General features: G+C 57.2%; 1 protein-coding gene across 3 annotated transcripts in view; it reads left to right on the top strand.

Moving 5' to 3' along the window:
• Window positions 1-4,233: 4,233 nt before the first annotated feature.
• The window catches only part of TJP3 (tight junction protein 3), a 26,785-nt gene continuing 8,159 nt past the window's right edge, over window positions 4,234-22,859 (top strand). The window contains exons 1-13 of one of the 3 annotated variants that reach the window (XM_045086592.1): window positions 4,234-4,449; window positions 15,034-15,090; window positions 15,220-15,329; window positions 16,056-16,158; window positions 16,401-16,725; window positions 18,162-18,265; window positions 19,294-19,459; window positions 19,730-19,838; window positions 21,228-21,286; window positions 21,527-21,593; window positions 21,820-21,976; window positions 22,434-22,542; window positions 22,619-22,856. In XM_045086592.1, the coding sequence (XP_044942527.1) occupies window positions 15,043-15,090; window positions 15,220-15,329; window positions 16,056-16,158; window positions 16,401-16,725; window positions 18,162-18,265; window positions 19,294-19,459; window positions 19,730-19,838; window positions 21,228-21,286; window positions 21,527-21,593; window positions 21,820-21,976; window positions 22,434-22,542; window positions 22,619-22,856 (1,595 nt within the window). In that variant the 5' untranslated portion in view covers window positions 4,234-4,449; window positions 15,034-15,042. Of the gene's footprint in view, window positions 4,450-10,949; window positions 11,151-15,027; window positions 15,091-15,219; window positions 15,330-15,683; window positions 15,769-16,055; window positions 16,159-16,400; window positions 16,726-18,161; window positions 18,266-19,293; window positions 19,460-19,729; window positions 19,839-21,227; window positions 21,287-21,526; window positions 21,594-21,819; window positions 21,977-22,433; window positions 22,543-22,618; window positions 22,857-22,859 lie in introns of those variants that run through there. The other 2 variants (XM_045086590.1, XM_045086593.1) reach the window with 2 other exon arrangements.

The following is a 22,859-nucleotide window of genomic DNA, read 5'->3' as shown; positions in this document are numbered from 1 at the left end:
GGCCCGGGGAACGGGGGGCGGGCCCGGGGGCGGGGCCAGCGTGCGCCAGCGTGCAGCGCGCGCGCGCCGCCGGCCGGGACTGGGGCGGGGCGGGGGTGGTCGCCGAGCGGGGGGGCCTGCGTGCATCCCCGCGTCTCGAGCGCCCCCACGCGCCCGGGGGGTGGAAGGACGGCGCCGTGCGCCTCGTCTGATCCTGTGGCTGGAACTGTCACACGTCATAAACCCAAGCACCGTCTACAATTAACCCACTACTTACCATCAGAGCGCCCATGACACCTACGTATGGTGCGTGCTTGGTCATGAGTGGTCCTTATCATGACGTAATAAGTGATGTAATAAGCCAAAATAGATTTGATTTGTGCTAGCAAGCAAGCACGGTATATAAAGTACGTGAGGTTAAGGTCCAGGCATATTAATACCATTACTGGACAAAAGTATGATATTACTAGCGTAGAGATAATGTTGACAGAGAACGTGCAAGCGTCATATATAAAACATAACACAATGTGTAACATACGGGCAAGTACAAGTAACAATGTAATTAAATGTCAGGCTGGATGTGAAAGCTTCCGTGAGCAGTCTCTCCTGAAGTCAGGGGTCTATTCCTTGTTTGCCCTTTTTTTTTTTTTTTTACTAATAATACTTATCCAGTATCTAATATAGAACCTAGAAGGAAATAAATATTTGATAGAATTGATCAACCAGATGGGGACTATCATCACTCCCATTTTACACACAAAGAAAACAGGATCTCCGAACGTGGAGGTCACTTGCTGGAAATCACAAAGAATCATGCTGCCTGTCAGTGTATTTATGAACTGGGTTAAGAATAACTGTGTTCACATCATCGTTTAATGGTGAATTTATTGGTGATATGGCTTGGTGGTTACTAATTCTGAGGTCATGATTCAGGGGGTAATAAACGTTGTTATTATTAGTTTTGTTCATGACTAACGATTTCAGCTAGGGGGGGCACGTGGAGGGATTTGGGTCTCCATATGGTAAGGGACAGACCTAAAACGTTTTCACCCAACCCTGTCTGACTCTGGAAGCTTGGTCCCTCACCATTGTCTGGGGTGCGGGCAAGGTAGGTGGGAGACTGTGCTCTGGGGTGCTTGGCAGTGGGACGATGGGGAATCAGGAAGAGGGAGCAGGTCACAATCATACCCAGAGGTTAGAAAGATGTTTCTGAAATGTTTTCCCATCAAAATAAGGAGACAAGTGAAGAAAGAGAAGGGATAATGGGGTGGAGGTTGGGGGACCCTGGCGGTAGGTATGATGGAGGGCACGTGTTGCATGGAACCCTGGGTGTGGTGCATAAACAATGAATTCTGGTACACTGAAAAGATATTTAAAAAATAAATTTAAGGGGCATCTGGGTGGCTCAGTGGGCTAAAGCCTCTGCCTTCGACTCAGGTCATGCATGATCCCAGGGTCCTGGGATCGAGCCCCACATCAGGCCCTCTGCTCAGCAGTGACCTGCTTCCTCCTCTCTCTCTCTCTGCCTGCCTCCCTGCCTACTTGTGATCTGTCAAATAAATAAATAAATAAAATATTTTTTAAATGAATAAATAAATAAATAATTTTTAATAAAAGGGAAGGGATGGAGAACAGGACTCGGGGTGTGGCAAAAGGGGCCCCCAGCTTAGCTGTACCCAGTTAGAAGGGAGCCAGCACAGAGTGGAGTCCAAAGACTTAAGGGATTCTAAGGATGAAAGAGGAACAAAATGTGGTCCATCCACACACTGGAATGTTATTCAGACTCATGAAGGAAGGGACCCTGACATCTGCCACGATGTGGGCGGGCCCTGAGGACACAGGGCTCAGGAAGAGGAGCCAGACCCAGCAGGATACCTCCCGCAGGACCCCACTCCCCGGAGGGCCCCAGAGGAGTCCCATCCACACAAAGAGGAGACAGTGGGAGCCGGGGCTGGGGCAGGGGGTAGGGGTCCGTGCTTTGTGGGGACAGAGTCTCCATGTGGGGAGATGGAAAGTTCTGGAGACAGAAGGTGGGGGTGGCTGCAGGACAGTGTGAGTGTGCTTCATGCCTCTGAGCTGTGCACTTAGAGATGGTGAGAGCGGTAAATTTTATGTTGTGTGCATTTTTACCATCATTTATCAACAATAACAAAAAGCCTCCAGGAAGAGCCCTTTGGACATATGCCACGATGGATCTTGAATCTGTTTTGTTTCTTTTTTAAGATTTTATTTTTGTTTTTAAGTCATCGCTACACCCAATACGGGCCTCAAACTCACAACCCCGAGATCAAGAGTCGCACGCTCCCCTGACTGAGCCAACTTGGCACCCCTCCTTTAAAATCCATTTTTTGAATGGTTAGAGGGATGGGTCTCAAAGCGTGGTCCTTGGACTGGCCACAGCAACTTTACCCAGGAGCATTTTAGAAATGCAGATTCTCAGGCAGCCCCAGACTTTGTGTATGAAACACTCCATAGGTGGGACCTATAATCTGGGTTTCAAGCAACACCCCCTACCCCTACTCTCGGCAATTTAGAGGCCTGAATTTGACAACCACTGACTCCAACTGGAGAAGGGCTGGGTGGGTGGGTCGATGATAAGGTCATGAAAAGGAACCAAATTAAAAAAAAAAAAAATCAACTTTCAGGTTGATTCTGAATGTCTCCTGGAAGGAAGTCAACACTAAAACCGGGGAAAAAAAAAAAAAAAAAAAAAAAAAAAAAAAACACATCAAAAAGTGGCCAAACTGGTCTTATTTAGACATGCGGAAGTGAATGTCAAAATCATCAGTTAAAAGACGCTCAGGAGGGGGGTGCCTCTGGGAGGGGAGAAACGGTGGGGTGACTAGGGCACCGCCGATTTTAGCAAGCCTGCATGAGAACTTGACCCTTCTGAGTGCGTGCATTATTGGGAAAAACAACCCCAAACTGGCTTTGTGGGAGGCCAGAAAGTTCGGGCAGGGAACGGAGAGGAAGGGCGGGGATCCCGGTGGGGCCGCAGCTTCTGATTCTCCTACTTCATTCTTTCATGGGGTCCTGCTTCTGGATTCCCATTTTGCAGGCAGGGAAACTGAGGCTGCCTGGCTGGGGTCGGTTACCTGGTTTCTGGCGCCCCCTGGCGGCTGTTACCATTAGCACCAGGTGTCCCTGGAAGGACTCCTGGTCCTTCCATCCCCTTCCCTAGAATCCATCCATCCATCCATCCATCCACGCATTCATTCAGGCCACAAAATATTATTGAGCACCTACTGTGTACCAGATACTGTTCACAGGAATGAACAGGACAAGAATCCATAACCTCAATTTGGCAACACCCTAGAGAAGACAGATAAACAGTCATGAGACACAGAGCAGTTTCGGTGCTAATAAATACTTTGAAAAGAACACAGATGCACTACAACGACGACAGAATGTGATGGATAGTACGCGTTAAGCCCATGCTCCCCCGTTGTCCAATAGAACGACCACGCAAGCCAGTTTAAATTTAAAACTTTAAATGTCATTTTTAATTTTCCTTGTGACCACATTTGGAAGCATGAAAAGTGAACAGGTAAGATTAATTTTAACAACATATGTGACCTGACCCAAAACATTCTAGGTGTGGGAATCGAAATAAAAAACGAGTTATTTTACGTTCTTTTTTTGCATGCCGAGCCTTCCAGATTGGACGTGTGCCTTACATCTACCCGCACCTTCTTCTTTCTGACCTGTGGGTGGATAGTGGATAGAGGGTGTGGACCCACTTCGTACCCTGCACGGTTCTGTAAGCACTGTCCAGACACCCATCCACTTATCCAACTTCTGAAACAGTCTTAGGAGGCAGAGGCTGGTGGGCTCTTGCCATTGTTCAGCTGGGAAACCTGAGGAGATGCAGCAACTTGCCCGAAGCTGCCCATCAAAGTAACAGTTGAAGACTCCTAGGGTAGGAATCCAGGAATCCAAGCAGGGGCAGAATTTGCACTCAGATCTGTCCAGCGGGAAGGAGCCAGGAATCCGTAGTCATCTGTGGGATGGCACGCCTGCTGGAAGGGCTTGTCAGCCCCAGGTTCCAGGAGGGCCGCGAGAAGGGGAGCCGGGACGTGCTTGTTTTCCCGAGGACCCGCGTGTGCGTTCCAGTCCCTGTGCTGAAGCCAGGGCCTGGCGCTCAGTGGCACGAACAAGGCAGTCAGTCCCTCAGCGTTCCTGGCCTCTGGGCAAGCAGGGGTTAAGGCCAGCTGCTCCCACGTGAGAGCACCTTGCAACAAAGCCACACGCCCAACCAGCGGCTGGTCTCTCTCTGGCGTTGTGCACCTTGTCCTGCTGGTTCCACCTGCCACGGGACAGAACGCTGCCTCCACAGGGGAGGAAAAGTTGGGGAACCAAGTGAGGAGGACAGAGCTCAAACCTCAGGGCCCCTCCCTACCCCCATGCCAGGCAAGCACCCGAGCCCTGGCTGCCGCCGCCTGCCCAGAGGCCATCCTGCCTCCTAGACAGGTAAGTCCCCCCCTCCCCAGCCTGCTCTGCACAGAGCAGCACCAGCTCCCTGACCACGGGGTCCTGGGACCCCCCCCCATCATCTCCCCTCAACTGCCCGGAAAGCAGGAGACGGACACTCCTGCGCGGGCATTTGACATAGTTTCGAAGGGATTATCTGGCTGGCAGTTACAGCCCCCTGGCGACCTGCCCAGGACACCGGAGCCAGAGACTTAAAAGGGTCATTGTTGCCCCAGGTGGTGCCAGGGAGGAAGAAGAGGCAAAGGCTGGCTTCTGAGCCCCCAAAACCGAGAAGGGGAGGCCTGGGTAGGGAGACGGCAGGTGAGGCAGCACTTCCTGGAACCCCCGAAGACACTCCCAAGTTTCCAGGCTGTGGCACGTGCCTCCCCCACTGCTGGGACCCGCAGCGGGCCAGGGAGGGGTCCCACAGCGGGCTTATCTCGCCTGTCTCGATTCCTTCTCTGGGCAAAACTTGCCAATGGAGAAAAGCCAGATGGGGGGGGGCAGGGCACGGGCAGAGCCTCCTGTGGGCAAGGTGCTGGGTGGTCCCCAAGTCAAAAAAGCTCAGAACCCGGAGGGGACAGCGTGGAGAGGAAAGAGGTTTTTCTGGGTCATTTGCTCCCCAAAGCGCAAGACAAAGCTTCCTGGCCAGTCGGGTGTCTGATTGCACTTCAAGTCTCTTTGTCTGGGACAGAGAGGGCCCTCTGGGGCCAGGGAGGCACAGGCACATGAGTCACCAGGTCTGGAATTGGGGGTCACTCCCAGGGAGTGGAGAGGCTTCAAATCTGGAGTCTGTGGCATTGGAAGGGGATATAGTTTGACTGTGAGAATCCCACCTGCCTGGGATTTGGAGAGAAAACCCATGGAGTCAGATAGATCTGGCCACCAGCCACTTTGCCTATCAAAACCTCAATTTTCCACTCTGTAAAATGGGTACAGTTCGAGTCAGCATGACCCAGGGCTGCTAAAAGCAGCAAAGGAGAGTGTAGGTAATCGATTCTCAGTCGGTGGTGGTGGGGTAAACGGTCCCACCGCGAACCAGAACTCAGAATGCCAAGCTAGTTGCCATGTCCCATCCTCCTTCCTAATAGACAGAAGTTGAACTCAGGCTCAGAGAGGGACAGCCATTTGCCTGCAGCTGCACAGCAAAGTCAGGACTTCAGGCAGACAGGAGAGCAGGAGGTCTGGAGGCTGCCTCTGACCACCCCACCCCCAACAACCAATACTCCAGGCTCAGCATCTTATAAAATTCCTTCCTCCATGGTGCAGGGCTTCCGCATGGCCCTGAGTTCTGGCGAAAGTCCGCTGATGGGTGCCTGTTCTTCCTCCTCAGCCTGGCCTTGAGCCAGAGGAGCAGTGTTTGCTCAGGGAGGAGCCTGACACCCTTTGGAATGGGCTGAGATTAGTGGGAGATGCCGCTGGGAGGAGGGGCTGCCCAGGGAGCAAACTTGCTTGAATGAGCACCTACTGTGTGTCGGGTGCTCTTTTGGGCCTTGGCGATTCAGCAGGGAACCAGACCAATGAAGATCCCTGCTCTTGTGGGTTTGTGTTTTGGCAGAGGAAGACATTCAAGAAACAGGATATATGACAAGGAAGGAAATTGTATCCGGGGTTAAAGACCGGTCAGTGTCACAGGGAGGGAAATGTGGAAAAGCAGCAGGGACAGGAGTGAAACAGTCAAAGAGGCATTTTACAACCCTCAATAGGAAGATCAGGGTAGACTTGCTGTGAAGGTGACGTCTGAGGATACATGAAGGAAGTGACTATTTGGGGAATGAGCGTTCCAGGCAGATGGCACAGCCCATGCAAAGGTCCTGGGGCTGAACCGGGGCGGGCATGTTGGAGGAACAGCCAGGAGACCTGTGTGACTGCAGCAGAATGGGAGAGGAGGAGAGAGGGAGGAGGGGAGCACGGGGAGGAGACCGGGCAGGTCCTGCAGGGTCTTGGGGGCCACACAGAGGCTTTGACCCAGGGAGGTGGGAGCCCTGGAGGGCTGTGGGCAGAGGAGGGTGGGACTGGACTTGCGAGCTCCCGGGCACCCTCTGGTGGCCACTGCGGGGACGACAGACTGTGGGGGTGAGGACCAGGGAAGCCAAAGGCAGAGGCCCTGCGAAGTGTGGGTTTAGAACAAACATTTTATTTTGAATCATCTAAAACTGACGGAACAGCTGTAGATACAATTCAGAGAGTCCCCATATGACCCTCACCTGGTCTCCAACACTAACCCGTCCCGACCGCGGGGTGCTGTGGCCAGGACTGACACACCAACACCCTCCCTCACCAGGAGCTGAGCGCAGGCTGTCCTCAGAGCGCAGGGATTTCCTTTTCTGCCTCGGGGGGGGGCCCCATCTAGGACCGAAGAGCCCATTCTGCTGTCAGGATTCCTCTGCCTCCTCCCGGCTGTGACCTTCGCTACCGGGAGGGGATGATCAGGGTTTTTGCAGAAAGCGCCTCGTTTGGGGTTTGTCGGGTGCATTCCTTATGCCCGGGTGGCAGGGGGGAGGGGCAGCATCGGGGGCAGCATGTACAGGAGGGTGGAGGTATGTCCCAGGGTTTGGCAACGTGGGGGGTCCCGGGGCACCTTAAGGAGACCACTGTGGCATAGAGGGGGAAGGAAGGTAAGGAGGAGCATGTAGACTCTTCTAGAAGATTGCAATGCGGGCTGTGGCTGGAGGGGGACTCAGAACGTACCCCTACCTGGCCCTCCCCCTCCCCACCACAGGAGGAAGACAGAGCTCTGGGGGGGGGGAGTTCTGCTGCAGGGGAGGAGCACAGCCTCCCCCACGACTGCCACCCCCACGTTGCCAGTCCTTATGGGCTCTGTGGCTGGGCCCGCTGAGGTCCCCACTCCGAATGTGCCCCCCGCCCCAGGGCACACAGCACTGGCCTTTCTCCTCTGCTCAGTACCTTAGGTGGCTCCCCAGGAGCTATTTACTCATTCATTAAGCACTTCCTGCATACCAGGCACTGTTCTAGGTGCCTGGGATACTCTGAGGGTAGAGCTCGCAGGCCAGTGGGAAGAAGAGATCTTCCAAAAATCGTCCCATAAATAAATGTGCAGTTAATAAGCTGCGACCTTAGCTCAAGAACTTTCAATGGCTCCCTAGTGTTTGTAGAGCGATTGAGCATCCAATCAATGCCAGGCTTTGGGATGTCCTCTAAAACTATCTGCGCTTCTCCTGGCCTCGAAACTGTTTCCCCCCCCTGTAAGTTCGAGGAAACCGGAGGTGGCGGAGGTGTGGTGGTGGCGGCAGCATGCCAGACCGTGCAGGTCCATAGAAATGCAAACGAATTTTGTCCAAGGGAGGCTGTTGATTACTGCCCTGTGGCAATCGTCAGGCTTACTGTCCATCTGTAAGTTCACGTCAGCATTCTGGGTGTGTGCGTAGGTGCGTGTGAGCGCACTGGGCACGCGTGAGAGCAGTCTGCAGTTCGGTTCATGGTGACGTAGGATGTTGGTGTCTTAGTTCTGACAGTACACTGTGGTCGTGGAAAATGTTAGTGCCGGAGGAGACTGGTTGAGGGTCATCTGGGGACTTTCTGAATTGTACTTACAACTTTTCGGTCAATTTTATTTTATTTTTAAATATTTTATTTATTTATTTGACAGACAGAGCACAAGCAGAGGGAGCAGCAGAGGGAGAACCAGTCTCCCTGCTGAGCAGGGAGCCTGATGAGGGGCTCGAATCCAGAACCCTGGGATCGTGACCTGAGCTGAAAGCAGATGCTTAACTGACTGAGTCACCCAGGGGCCCCTCGGTCAATTTTTTTTTGTTTGTTTTGATAAGATTTTATTTATTTATTTGAGAGAGAGAGATCACGAGTAGGCAGAGAGGCAGGCAGAGAGAGGGGGGAAGCAGGGTCCCCACAAAGCAGAGAGCCTGATGTAGGGCTCAATCCCAGGACCTTTAGATCAGGACCTGACCCAAAGGCAGAAGCTTAACCCACTGAGCCACCCAGGCGCCCCCACTCGGTCAATTTTAAATGATTCCAAAATAAAACGTTTGTTTTAAAGCCACACCTTGCAAGGGCCTCCAGGTTTGACCTCCCTAGTACCCAGCTCCTGCCTTAGCCCCCCACTGCCTGTCCTTCCCTAGTGACCACGAGGGGGCGCCTGCAATCACCCAAATCAGGGTTTGCCCCACTGTGCTCACTGCCCTCCAGGTCTCCACCTCCCTGGGGGTAAAAGCCCAAGTCCTCACCTGAGCCCCCAAGCCCCTGCATGACCTTCCTCATTCCTCTTCCTGCCCTTCCCTCCTCCCTATACCCCCACCCACTCTGCACCAGTGCCTCCTGGCTGTTCCTCCAATGTGCCAGGTGTGGTCCTGCCCCAGGGCCTTTGCACAGGCTGTGCCCGCTGCCTGTAACACCTAGATCTTTCCACGGCTCCTCCGTCATCTATTTTAGATGTAATTGTTCCTCTGCTTGGATCTCTCTGGCCCAGGGAACTCCTCCTAAACTCGGTTATTATTTTGAGTGCCATTCCTTGGGGAACCCCTCCCTGAGCCCCCAGCCCCTGTCGTGTCTCCCTCCCGATGCTCTCACAAGTCTCAGTAGCACTTTCTATTTATGTTACATGACGATTCGAATATCATCTGGCTCTCCTGGGTCTGTCACATCAGCCCTTGGTATACACCCGGCCCCAAGCCCCCTCCGTGGGTCCCACCCCCAGGCTCTCACCCCTCCTGCGGCCACCACTCTCAGGGACCTCCATCCGGCCCCGGCTCTCTGTCTGAGCCTCAGTTTCCCCCCTAGGCACTCGGAAAGACGGAGCAGGGTCATCCCAGGGTTAGTTCCGGGACCCCACTGTCCAAAGCATGCTCCCTCCCCCCACTCCCTCACGCCATGCCCGCACTGCCCCCTCCTGGTTGAATTTGGCACTGACACTTCAGATAGGAAGTCAGTTGGGTTGGGTTCCCGCTTAGGTACTTGGTGTAGAGCAGGAGACACTTTCTTGCGTTAATGACTGAATAAAAACTATGAATGCAAGAATGAAGTAGATTGGGGAAAAGCAGATTTTTATGTCCTTAAAGTGATCCGGCTCGGGGGTGGCTGGAATAGTGGGCTTAAGGCCCATTATTATGTGTAATTGCAGCGAAGCAAACTCTCGATAAACGCGAGCCGGGAGCCTCATTGCCGCACATTGAACCCCTTTAGTCCATAGATACTGGGGCTGAGGTCTGTAGTGAAGCAGGAGCTTGGGGTGTTCCCCACACGCGGGCCACTCCCGGGCACTGACAGCCACCAACACCCACGGACGCATGTCAGCGGGGAGCTCACTTATGTTTTCCCATGACTCATTAAAACAAATACACAGCTATTTAAAAAAAAAAAAAAAGTTTGACCTTGTTCTACCTAAAATGGTTTTGTGTACAGCCTGCTGGTGGCCAAAGATCATATTGGGGAAAAGCGGAGCTCTCCCCTCCAGCCCCGAGGTTTGGAGTCGGTCCTCAGATGGGTTTCTGCCAAGGCTTACCGTCTTGGGGGAAATTTGGAGATGCTTAGAGGCCCATGCTGGCGGGCTGGGCTCTGCGGACTCGTGTTTTGGGGAGAACTGAAACGGGGAGGGGTAAGAAATCATGGGGGGGGGCTCGAAGATTGTATTATATCATCCTGTTCCCTTGGCAAACTCTTACCCAACCTTCAAAACCCCAGCTGCAATGCTCCCTCTTCCGGGAAGCATTTCCTGATTCCCCAGTTTCCTCGTTTCTTCCCTACTTTCTGCGCCACAGCGTGGGTGGGATTCCTCTCTGCCAGCACGGACTGGATGAGGCTGGGAAGCGTGTGCCTTGATTTGCCCTTTCGACCTTGGCATGAGGTGCCACCCAGACAGCTGGGTGTCCAGGTAAATATAGCTGGAAGGAAGGTGTGGGTGGAGCCACCGTCAGCCCCGCCCACCCAGGTGATTCCTCGCTCCCTCACCTTCCCCAAGAGAGGTCTTCCTGCCCCCAGCCCTGTCCTTTCTAGATCTCACCTTCCGAGGCTGAGGAGGAAGCCTGACCTTTGCTCCCAGAATTTCCTCCCACCAGCCCCGCCCTGCTCGGCTGGGGGCCCGGGCCCGTGCAGAGTGGCGGCTCCTGCGCCCCTCCGTGCATCCTAAGTCCCTGCCGCTGACGTCATCGGGCCTCAGTTTCCCCTCTATGTAATGGGGGTAAAGCTGCCGGCGACGGGGCGCCCCGAGAAAGGCTAGTGCTCGGTTCTGGACGTCTCCGGCACTGAACCTGCTCCTGCTGCCGTGGTCCCACCTGATTCCTGAAAGGGGCAGTGTCCACCGATGTTGAACCGCAGGTTCCGTTCGGAAACGCGGCGGAATTTTTGCCGGGTCTTCGCGGCAGCCTTGCCGGCGGGCCTCCAGCCCCGACGGCCGGCCGTGGCTCAGCCGGGTGGAAAACCCGGCCTGGCTCCCCCGCCCCGGCGCCTGGATCCCGCGATCAGGGGCGAAGGCGGCCTCCCTCCGCGGCGTCCCGGAGGCGTGTCCGGGCGGGGGCGGGGCTGGTAGGGGACAAGGAGGAGGAAGAGGGGCAGGTGCAGCCGGGAGCCGCGGAGCGGGCTGGAGGAGGGCGAGGGCCGGCCACTCTGCCGCCAACCTCCCCAGCCTCCTCCCTCACCCCAAGGTGGGGACCGAGTGACCGTTTCCAAGGCCCCCCAGGGGCAGGGGCGCTGGAGAGTCCCGGGGGTGGACCATGGCCGTGAGATTCCAGGCGAGTAGCCCGCCGAGGGCGGGAGGGGGAGGGGAATGTAGCCGGAGTGGGGGCTGCGACCTGGACCCAGGGCCCCAGATCACCCCAGCTTACAGATGGGGAAATTGAGGCCCAGAGGAATAGCGTGGCTAGCCGGAGGCTGCGCAGCGAGGGGCGTTCACGCCCGCTGGTGTCCAAAAGCTGTCTCTGGGGGCTTTGTCTGCCCCAGGGTCCTCCTCGTTACCCGGTAGACCTGGGTTCAAATCCTGACTTTTCTGTAGAACTCTGGGCCCACGAAACAAAGCCTCTCTGTACCTCGCCTATAAAATTGGTGACCGTTTTAAAAGAAGGGCGTAGGGAGGATCCTAGGAGAAAAATGTGCTTTCAGCTCTTGGCACACGCTGGGTGCCTTGTGAAGATGTTTACGCCGGGCTCCCGCGGTGTTCCCTCAACTTTGAGCCACAGTGGAACGGCAGCGCTCACTTCTTGTGGGCTGGGGTGGCTTCGGTGAAAGCGAGGAAGCTGCTGGAGAAGCAACCGCCATGTATTGGGCGCTTGCTGTATACTGGGACGGCAGAGACGGAGATCGAGATGCCCCTTTTCCACAAGAGCGAACCTGCTGGGAGGGATCTCCGTGTCTCTGTTTGGGGGGGCCTCGCCCTCCAGGGATGGAGCTTACACCGATTCGCGGCGTCTGCACTGGGTGGGAGATCGCGCGGGGGTGGGGGTGGGGTAAACTGAGGCCCGAGGGGAATATGGCTGTCCCAGACCACACTGCTCGAGCCCTAAGGTTCCCGCCAGCTTTCTTCTTGGCTGCGGGGAAACAGCTTCCAGAATCCCCCCCCCCCCCCCCCCCCCCCCCGCGAACTGGCCTGTTTGTGGCCCCCTTTCCCGCCTCCCCCACCTTTGTTCCCGGAGCTGGGGGCGGGGCGGGGGAGAGAGGACTGCGGTCCCAGAGTCTAGTGCCTGGGGTTGTGTGACTTGGTACCACCTGACCTGCCTGCTCTGGGCGACTCCTCCTCCCCTCTGCTGTTTGTCACCGGCCTGGGGCTCGGCGGGTGGGGAAGCAGGTGCAGCCCGGCCCCCTCAGAGCTCTCCCAGATGGGTCACTGGCTGAGGGGTCTAGGAGTTCCCAACACACCGGTTGATCTCCTGGCTGAATAGACCTTTCCCGCCACCGTTCACTCGTTCCCCCAAACTCTTGTCTCCCTGCTGGTGTTGTGGGGACGATGCTGGGGTCCCTGGGCCCCCAGCCCTGCCCACCAGCATGCCCCCAGACTAGAGGGGTGTACGGGACATAGTGCACAGGGACATTCCAGATTCCAGTAATTAAGGATGTGAGATGTGTGTATGGGGCCATTGAAGACTCATTTCCTGAAGGAGGAGACAATGGCACTGGGGCTGTGAAGGTTGAATAGGAGTTTGCCAGAGAGTACCATTCGTGCTAAGGCTCTGAGCAGAGGCTGATCACAGGGCCCAGGAGGTGCCAAGGGCCATGACCAGAGTGTGCAAAGAGACAGGCTCACCCAGCCTTCACAGCCCGGGGGTTAGACCAGAAACTTGCCAACTGATGATCACACAGGATATTTTAAGACAATCTGGATGCCATGAATAAAACATAATGAAACACGGAAGAGTGATAGGGAGTCAGGGAAATTTGGCTAGCCAGGGCCGGCTCCCTGAGGAGGCAGCTTTGGAGCCGAGACCCGGAGCGGCAAGGGCTAACCGTGCGCAAATCCTGGGGTTGTGTGTTAGGCACAGGGGGCCATCGGGGAAAGCTGTGGAGGTGAACTGGGCTGAGGGGGCGCCGGGGGGGTGCTAGGGTTGGGTCTCTGGGTTTTAGTCAAGGCCTCTGACAACCGAGGAGGCACGAACCCGTGCAAGACAGGACAAGCCTGGGCCACCTGCACCTGTCCCCTGGGGGCCCTGGTTCCCTGGGGCTGTTTCTCAGAAGAAGGCCAGGAAATCCAAATTCGGGGGGCCAAATTCAGCACAAATCTAAATTCAGCACAAAATCAAAGCCAAGTAAAAAGATTCTGTTTTGAAAAATAAGTTTCTAGAGAAAAGATGCATGGAGCAGAAGAGGGCTGGGGTCTGTGGCGGGAGCAGGGGTGTGGGACGGGCTGCCTGGGTCCGCCCGTCGGCTGTGTGACCTCAGGCGTGGTGCCTCTCTGGGCATCCTTCTCTCTCTCCCTTTGGAGGAGGCCACATCCTAGGGCCCCTCAGGATTGAGCAAGTTGGTGTGTGTAAAGCCCTCGGAACAGGTTTTCTTATCAGTGTGCAGAGGAGGAAAGAGACACCTGCTGCGTCTGGGGAGGGGGGCAGAAGGGGGGCGGAGGCTCTTTCTGCCTTTGGCTTGTGGCTCCTCCGTGCCCCGCTCCAGGGCAGCGGGGATAGAGGCCAACCCATTTCACAGCAGGGGAAGCCAAGGCTGGGAGTGGCTCCAGGACCACCAACAGCCAAGGGGGCTGAGTCTTCGTTGTGAGCGCTGCCCTCTCCCTCCGGCTCCCGCTCCGGCTCCCGCTCAGGCTCCCGGTAGCAGAGCCTGGAGTGCCTGGGAGGCCCCGCCCTGGGCTTTGTTCCTCTCTGCCCCACTCCCCTCTCCCTGGGAGCCAGGAATGCTGCTCTCCCGGGAACCGGCAGCAGCCGCCAGCGCAGGGATTTTCTGTTGAGAGAATCACCCACCTGCGGTGCCGGGCTGGGGAGGGAGGTCCTTTCTACCAGGCCCCAGGGAAATTGAGCCACTGAATTGGGGGTGGGGGTCTTCCTTTCTGCCTTCCCATCCATGATCTGGTAAGTCCGCATTCCCCAGCCGCCACCTCTGTCAGCTCTGTTGGCTTGGCAGGTGACTTTGCCTCTCTGTGCCTCAGTTTCCTCCTCTGGAACATAGGGATAATAGATAATAGAAGCTCCCTTCAGTGAGTGGACTAAGAGATAGGACATGCAAAGTCCTCGGCACAAGGAAAGCCCGTCCTTCCTTCCTTCAGCAGCTCTTGAACCCCTGCTGTGAATCAGGACCCCACTGCCAACGAGGCAGACAAAAATCTCTGCCTCCGGATTTGGTTTTCTCGAGAGGGAAGGTGGACAGAGCAAAAAAAAATCTAGAGAAGGTGAAGGGGTCCCAGGTTGTGTGAATTGGGAAACCGTGTTGGGGCAGGGTGGCTAAGGGGGTCTGTTGTGGAGTGCGAGGGCTTATTGTTCTCAACAGGGGGTTGGGAGGCCACCCCAATAAGGTAACACGGGAGCCAAGATGAACAGGAGGCCAAGGGAGGACTCAGGCAGAGATCCGGGGGAAAGAGAGTTCCAGGAGGAAGGAGCGGCGGGTGCAAAGGCCCCAAGTATTGGAGGAACAGTGAGGAGGCCCCGGGGGGGCTGGAGTGGAAAAAATGCCCTCTGCTTGGCCGAGCTGGCTTGACCCGCAGGCGTGGGTCCCCCCAGACCTGATCCCCCAGGCATTGGCCTTCTCCGCTCTTACCATTATGGTTCACTTAAACCGGGGTCTCAGCTTTGGCATATGACCATTTGGGGCCAGGTTGTTCTCTGCCGGGGACTGCCCTGCTCTGCGGGGGTTGAGCAGCACCCCTGGCCCCCACTTGCCCGGTTCTTGGAGTCATGATGTCCACAGATGTCTCCCGATATCCTCTGGGGGGGCAGAGCGGTCCCTACTGAGAACCCTGACGTAGACCCACTTCACAGATGCAAAAGCTGAAGGCCCCCGGAGAGGTGGCCACTTGCCCACAGGCTTGGATGGTGGGAGTGTCAGACCCGGGCTCCCCACCCAGGGTAGGGGACCCCCAAGTGCTTCAGTGGACCTGCCATGGCCTCACACCCAGGGTAGGGGACCCCCAAGTGCTTCAGTGGACCTGCCGTGGCCTCACACCTACCTTGCGTCCCCTCATTCCAGGTGCTGGACATGGAGGAGCTGACCATTTGGGAACAGCACACGGCCACGCTCTGCAAGGTGAAGCCTCCCTCTCCCCGTGTGGGCACCAACAGGAATGTCCTATTGGTCCGGGGCTGCTTGACTGGATGGGAGAATCTTTGTCCCCAGGGGAAGCAGATGCTCATCCTACGTCTCCTCATCTCTTAGGACCCCCAGCGAGGCTTTGGCATTGCGATCTCTGGTGGCCGAGACCAGCCCAGTGGGTCCGTGATTGTGTCTGATGTGCTGCCCGGGGGACCAGCGGAGGGCAGACTGCGGTGAGTAGGGAGGCAGCAGGGGTGCTGGCTGAGAGGAGGGACCCGTGTGGGCCAAAGCGAGGAGCCAGCACAGTGCCTGCTGCCTTCTAGCTCCGGCAACACAGGGCTTGGAGCTGGTGGCAGGACCAAGTTAGCGATGTGGCCCTCCCTCTCCCCAATGCACTTTCTAGTCCTCCGATGTAGCTCTGAGGGTCATAGTGGCCCCAGGCATTCCTGGAATGAGAGGACTGGGAAGGCTGTTTTGGCTGGAGGGAGACCCAGTGTCCTGAGCCTTTGGGGGCAGGAGGCTCTGGGGAGTTATGTTGGGGGGAAATGGCTCAGGGACCTGAGCGACTCATGGGTGATCTGGTTCAGCCCAGACTCAAGGAACAGCTTCAGAGAGAGAGAGAGATGTTGAAACCCAGACAGAGGAAGAGGGGATGCACAGAAGAAATGAGGGGTATGAAGACACCCATTATAATCATAGCTCCTGTTCTGTGGTTGCATTTTATTATTATAGAAGCATCTATGATTGGCCCCATTTTACAGATGAGGAAACTGAGACCCAGAACAATTCAGGTCTTTATGAGACATGGGACCCCAGCGAATTAGAAGCAGGCCTTGCAGAACTGGGGGTGCCTACCCCAAAGTGGGGCACTGGGGAAAGTATTAGGAGCCCCCAGGGAAGGCCTGGGGAGAGGGCTCCCCTGTGAGGGCTCCTCCCTGAGACCCAGCCCCCTCCCTCAGGTTGGGGGACCACATCGTCATGGTGAATGGGGTCTCCATGGAGAGTGTCACCTCCACCTTTGCCATTCAGATACTCAAGACCTGCACGAAGTTGGCCAACATTGTGAGTGGGGGGGTCGGGAGGGGCAGCCTCTGGGCCAGGGGCCGCCTCTCCCCCCAGCCCGAGCCCCACCTGGTCCTGTAGCCCAGGGGCAGTCGGAGTGTAAGCTTCTCCAAGCAAGTGGACTCTCGTCCCCATTTCACAGCTTGGACGCTGAGGCCCAGAGAGGGGGCCAGGGTTCCCCAGGACCACCCAGTGGATGGGGGCAGAGCCTCGAGCCGGCCCCCCGCTTCCTCCCCTAACAGACGGTGAAGCGTCCCCGGAAGATCCAGCTGCCCGCCACCAAGACCAGCCCCTCCGGCCGGGGCCATCGGGACTCCGATGAGGTCGACCACGGCCGCGGCTATGAAGGGGACACGTCCAGTGGCTCCGGCCGCTCCTGGGACGAGCGCTCGCGCCGGCCAAGAGCAGGCCGTCGGAGCCGGGCTGGTAGCCACGGGCGCAGGAGCCCTGGGGCGAGCTCTGAGGCTAACGGGCTGGCCCTGGTGTCCGGCTTCAAGCGGCTGCCGCGGCAGGATGTGCACATGAGGCCCTTGAAATCCGTGCTGGTGCGGAGGCGAGAAAGCGAAGGTGAGCCCGTGGCCGGGGCGCGCTGGGGCCGGGCGGTGCAGCATTCCCACTGATTCCCGCTGAGAGGCACCACCACTGCGCTGGCCCCCGTCCTGCGTGGCCTGTGGTCAGCAAAGTAAGGGCCCCCACTAATGTGCCTGGCCTGGACCCCGCAACCTGTGGATGTGTCCCCTCCTGAGACAGAGGGGACCTTGTCACGCCTTCCCAGGTGGGGGTGACCCTGGTTTCTTGGGGGCCTGGCATCCCCATGAGGTCCTCATGAGAGGGACGCAGAGGGTGGGGGTCCCAGAGACGGGCAGACCCTGCACTGCTAGCGGGGAGCTGAGGGGACAGCGCGCGGGCCAGGTAAGGGCAGGAGCCGGGGCTCCCTGGGGCCCCGGTGAGGACCAGCCCTGCCTGCGCCCAGGTTTTAGAACTTCGAGCCCAGAACTATGAGACTGCAGATCGGTATCATTTTAAAGCCACTAGGTTTGTGACGATGTCGAGCGGCCCCAGGAAGTCCACATACTGGACGTGGATGGAGCGTCACGATCACTGGATCCCCTTCGTGCCACCAATGGGGTCGTGACCTCCAACCCTATCTCGAGTCCATGGCAGCACTGGGACTTTAGAATTCTAAATCTTTTTTTTTTTTTTTTAAAGATTTTATGTATTTACCTGACAGAGAGAAATCACAAGCAGATGGAGAGGCAGGCAGAGAGAGAGAGAGGGAAGCAGGCTCCCTGCCGAGCAGAGACCTCGATGTGGGGCTCAATGCCAGGACCCTGAGATCATGACCCGAGCCGAAGGCAGCGGCTTAACCCACTGAGCCACCCAGGCGCCCCTGGGACTTTAGAATTCTAAATGTAACGATGTGACAGATGGCACCAGAACATCTGTCCCCACCTTGGAATTTTATTTACCATTATTACTATTTTTTAAAGATTTTATTTATTTGAGAGGGAGAGAGAGAGGGAACACGAGAGCAGGGAGAGAGAGAAGCAAGCTCCCTACTGAGCAGGGAGCCCAAAGCGGGGCTCGATCCCGGGACCCCGAGACCATGACCTGAGCCGAAGGCAGACACTTCACCAACTGAGCCACCCAGGGGTCCCCCACCCTGGGATTTTAATAGCAATGGTCACATCCTGAACCCTGGTGGTGATGTCATTAGTAGCATCCGTGGGGTGATGGAGCAGGGCGCTGGGGAGCGGGGACCACGGCGCTGTTCCTTCCCAGGCCCCCGGCCGTGACCTTCTGTGCTGACATCACGATCCTGGCTGGTGGGTTGTCAGAACAGCCCCAGGGTGGCGTGGTGGGGGCCAGGCCCGAGCTCTCCCTTCAGGTGGGTGGCCCGGAAGGCCGGCGGGAGGGTCGAGGGCAGGTGAGAAGTCTGAGCATGAGAGGAGCCCGTAGCCCAGACCCCAGGCCCTGCCTCAGTTTCCCTCCTCCCCCTACAGAGTTCGGGGTCACCCTGGGCAGTCAGATCTTCATCAAGCACATCACCGATTCGGGCCTGGCTGCCAGGAACCATGGACTGCAGGAAGGTGACCTCATCCTACAGGTGAGCCCAGACTTCCTGTTGGGGACAGGACAGGGAGACCCAGCCACAGACAAGGTCAGCAGAGCTGGCTGGAACCATGGGCCTCCTGGGTGTTGCCTGTTTCCCAAAGGTTAGAGAGGACAACGCGGGCTCCCTCCTGCCCCCATTCTCTCCTCTAACGCGGCCAAATATCGGGTTCCAGTATTCCCAGAATCCCATGGGCTGGCCACGGCGCTCCTTCCAGAACTTGCCCTGGGTGTTCGGTGCTGACGGTCCAGAGGCCAGGCTTAGAGGCGCGGCTCTGCCTTAGAGCTGGTTTCTTTCCAGACTCTTCTTCTGAAAACCTGTTTCTAGTGATTCCTGGTGTTTGATTTCCAAACCGTTTCCAGTGGATTGCTTCAAGAGTCTCTTCAGAGTTACCTGTTTCTAGTGACCCGGAGGAATTGTCTGTTTCTAGTGGTTTGGGGCAGATGCTAGAAATCGGTAACCCAGCAGGGGGGGAATGAGAAACTCACAATCCCCGGGGTAGATGAAAACAGACACACCACTGGGGAAATGTTGGAAAGGGATTCCCGGAGCGCCCCAGAGAGGACCCTAAGTCCTTCCCCAAATTATGTTTCTAATGCACCTCTAAATGTCTGTTCCTAGTACCTACTACAATGGTCTTCTTCTAGTATCTTGGCTATCTACTCCCTGTTCCCTATTTAGACTTGTTTCTAACAACTGTTCCTTGGGTCTCCTGAGAAGTTCCCCTTCTAGGAAGATGGGGAGTCAGCCTGCTTCTAATTTTCCCCTAGTGCCACCCTGCCCCTCAGAAAATTGGCCGATTCTGGAATTTTTGTGGGAGGTACTTCAGGCATGGTCTCCTCGAAGCAAGAGGAATCCAATTCTATTATTTCCTCTAGAGATTGGCTGTTCTTGTGAATTCTTGGATATTATGTGTTTCTAACCATCCATCCCCAACCCACACTGCACAGACTATCTGTTTCTGGTATCCCCGATTTTGCATTAACTCCCTTCTCGTCTTCTTCCTTCCCGGCTCCTTTTAGATCAATGGTGTGTCCAGCAAGAATCTGTCTCTGAGCGACACGCGGCGGTTGATAGAGAAGTCGGAAGGGAAGCTGACTCTCCTGGTGCTCAGGGACCAAGGGCAGTTCCTGGTGAACATCCCGCCGGCCGTCAGCGACAGCAACAGCGACAGCTCCCTCCTGGACGGTGAGGGGCCGGAAGCAGGCCCTGGGGGTTCAGTGGAGGGCAGGGGAGGCACAGAGTGCCGGGCAGAGCCTGGCGGGGACTGGCGAGCCTAGCTCCGGAGAGGCGCGGAGAGGGACAGAAACTTGCCCAAGGCCACACAGTAAGTCAGAGCAGGCGGGTAACTCGGTCGGGGCCCCTCTGCTGCGAGGGGCCTTGATGTTTTGATCTGTGAAATGGATCCAGTCTGGAAGGTGTGGGCCGAGGCCTGAGGGGTTGTGCTCTGCCCTGCAGACATCTCGGACCTCGGCTCGGAGCTGTCCCAGGCGCCGCCCTCCCATGTCCCACCGCCACCCCGGCACGTGCGACGGAGTTTGGACGCCAGCCAAACCGACTCCCCCGAGTACGTACGCCGTCGGCCAGAAGGGTCGAGCCCGAGGGAAACATGGGCACATACATCTTTTGCACCTGGCAGCCTGCCTGGAAGAGGCTTCCCCTGTCCACCCATAGTCCTCCCTGCCCCCATGACTGGCTCTGGGTTCTTGGTCCTGCTATGACCCGACTTTAATGCAGAAGGGACTGAATTTCACATCACAGCCCAGAAGACTCCAGAACGCATCACGTACCTTTAGGGATTTTCTCTCGGGGCACAACAGCCATCAGCCATGGATGTGTGCTGAGGTCTGAGGGCTCCTGTTCCTTATGATGTTGATTACAGATGGGGAGGGTGTGGCGGTGACCTAGCATTGTGTCCTCTGGCGGCTTAGGACGTCACAGGAGGGCGTGGGTGGGGCCACGCTCTCTCTGGAGGCTTGGCTGGAGGCTTGCGGGTGGGGGTGGGGCTCTCTCCTAGCTTCCGGTAGCTTCCAGTAGCACCCCTCCCCGCCACCCTTCTCCGTCTTCACATCATCTCCCCTCTGTGCCCCTCTGTCTATGTGTCCAAGTGTTCCCATTTCGTAAGGACACCAGTCACAAGGGATCAGGGTGCGTGCGCCCTGCTCTTACTGGTAGGACCTGCTTTCTGCTCATTATATCCACAACGACCCTATTTCCAAGGACTGTCTCACGCAGAGATGGGATTGGGCGTTAGGACTTCAGCAGATGAATTTTGAGGGGACACAACACAATGCCTAAAAACTTAAGTGCCCAGGGGCATCTGGGTGGTTCAGTCGTTAAGCATCTGCCTTCAGCTCAGGTCATGATCCCAGGGTCATGGGATCGAGCCCCCCGTCTCGCTCCCTGCTCAGCAGAAAGCCTGCTTCTTCCTCTCCCACTCCCCCTGCTTGTGTTCCCTCTCTCACTGTGTGTCTCTCTGTCAACCAAATAAATAAAAATCTTTAAAAACCTAAGTGCCCGACAGGTGGGGATAAGAAAGTGGGCATCCTGCTTAAGCATCCGCATTTGTGAGGCAAGGGGTCTCTCTGTTATCTGCGGCTGTGTAACAAATTGCCCCAAAGCCTAGCAGCTCCACATGCCAGGAAACGTCCTCATGCCGTGTCCAAGATTCCAGAGCTGGGGCGGCTTGGCGGGTCCCTTCTGATGTGTGATCTTTGCGGGTTACAGCCACAGCGCCCCCTAGGACTGTCGGGTTTGGGGGTGGGTGATCCCCTCCCCAACTAGTTCACATGGCTGCCAGAGCCATCCCCGGGGCCCAGAGAGAGCAGCGGTGCCTGTGGTTGCCAGCTGGGAAGGAGCAGGACCAGGAGTTGAACCCGGGTGCAGCGAAGTCAGAATTCCAACAGTTGCCTCTCAGCGTCCACCCCCACTTCACCCCAAGTCTGTTCCCCTCCAGGGAGAGCCCCCCACCTCATCGGGAAAATTCGGTGGATTCTAGAACCGTCTCAGAACCAGGTGAGCTGATTGGGGAAGGGTGGTCACTCTGAGCGTCCCTCTGGTTTTTCTGATCCCAGCCAGTAAGTCTGTGCCAGGCAGGGCAGGAGAGGCTGGCATGGGCCTCAGAGGTCAGGGACGGCTCCCTGGGGAGGGTGGAGGGCTGAGTGACAGCACTGTAGGGTAGGGGGGCCATCCGGCAGCGGGATGGCGGCTGGACCAGTCCCTGTGCTTTGGAAAGAGACTGCTGTTCCCTTTCAGACTCCCCGAGGCCAAGTAGCTACGACATCTACAGGGTGTCCAGCAGCCAGAGCGTGGAGGACCGCGGGTATGTCCCCCAGAAAGAAAGCCCACTGGCTCAAGGCCCACACATCCAGGGGCCGCCTCTCTAGGACACATGGTCCTGCCTTCTGGCCCCAGTCTGTTGATGCGTCTACCATATGGCGCCGTTTGGGAAACTGAGGCCCGGAGGGGGTGGGGGCTCTCCCAAGGACACCCAGCATACCCCCTCCCTGCCCCCTCCAGCCTGACGCGGCCTCTGCCTCCCCTACCAGGTACAGCCCCGACTCCAGGGTGGTCCGCTTTCCCAAAGGCACAACCATCGGGCTGCGGCTGGCTGGGGGCAATGACGTGGGCATCTTCGTGTCGGGGGTGCAGGAGGGCAGCCCGGCTGACGGGCAGGGCATCCAGGAGGGAGATCAGATTCTGCAGGTGACAGGGGACAGCTGGCAGTGGGTGCAGTTCCGGGGTCTGTTCCTGCCCGTGTGTCCTCCCCGTGCTTGCCCCACGGGCTGGGCACACCCCCCGCCACGGACATTTGAACATTTTTAAAGCCTCCCTGGCAGCGTCATGACCTTGTTGGCCGGATCACGACCTTGCTGACCAGGACTCGGCTCATCTGGGCCACCACCTCAGCGGGGTCATGCCTTCCTGGTGCCTTTCCTGCCCCTAGAACCATCGCCTCCTTCAGCCCATTTTATAATCTTAACCGCCTTGAGTGTCCTCGTTGTCCTGGGCCCCTTTGCCCCTGTCAGCGGGCCACCACGTCTAGTCCCCGCTGTCTTCCTCCTGGGAGGGGGCTCTGTCCAGGGGCGGAGCTGGGATGCCCAGCGCGGGGAGTGGGGGGGCGGCTGGGGCTGTGTCCCATCTCGGGCTCCCTTCCTGGCAGGTGAATGATGTGCCATTCCGGAACCTGACCCGGGAGGAGGCCGTGCAGTTCCTGCTGGGGCTACCACCGGGCGAGGAGGTGACGCTGGTGACACAGCGGAAGCAGGACAGTGAGTGTGTGTGTGGCCCAGAGGGCTGGGGCCCGGTGGCGGCCCCAGGTGCTCACAGAGCCTCCCCTGTCCGCAGTCTTCCGGAAAATGGTGCAGTCCCGAGTGGGCGACTCTTTCTACATCCGCACGCACTTTGAGCTGGAGGCCAGTCCGCCGTCGGGCCTGGGCTTCACCCGCGGGGACGTCTTCCACGTGCTGGACACGCTGTACCCCGGCCCTGGGCAGAGCCGCACCCGCGGGGGCCACTGGCTGGCGGTGCGCATGGGGCGCGACCTCCGGGAGCAGGAGCGGGGCATCATCCCCAACCAGAGCAGGTG

Source organism: Mustela putorius, unplaced genomic scaffold (genome assembly GCF_011764305.1).
Source record: "Mustela putorius furo isolate JIRA1106 unplaced genomic scaffold, ASM1176430v1.1 tig00000095_pilon_pilon_pilon, whole genome shotgun sequence".
NCBI classification, from domain to species: Eukaryota; Metazoa; Chordata; class Mammalia; order Carnivora; family Mustelidae; genus Mustela; species Mustela putorius.
The sequence above is the reverse complement of the archived record's forward strand: the minus strand, read 5'-3'. Positions and strand labels throughout refer to the sequence as shown.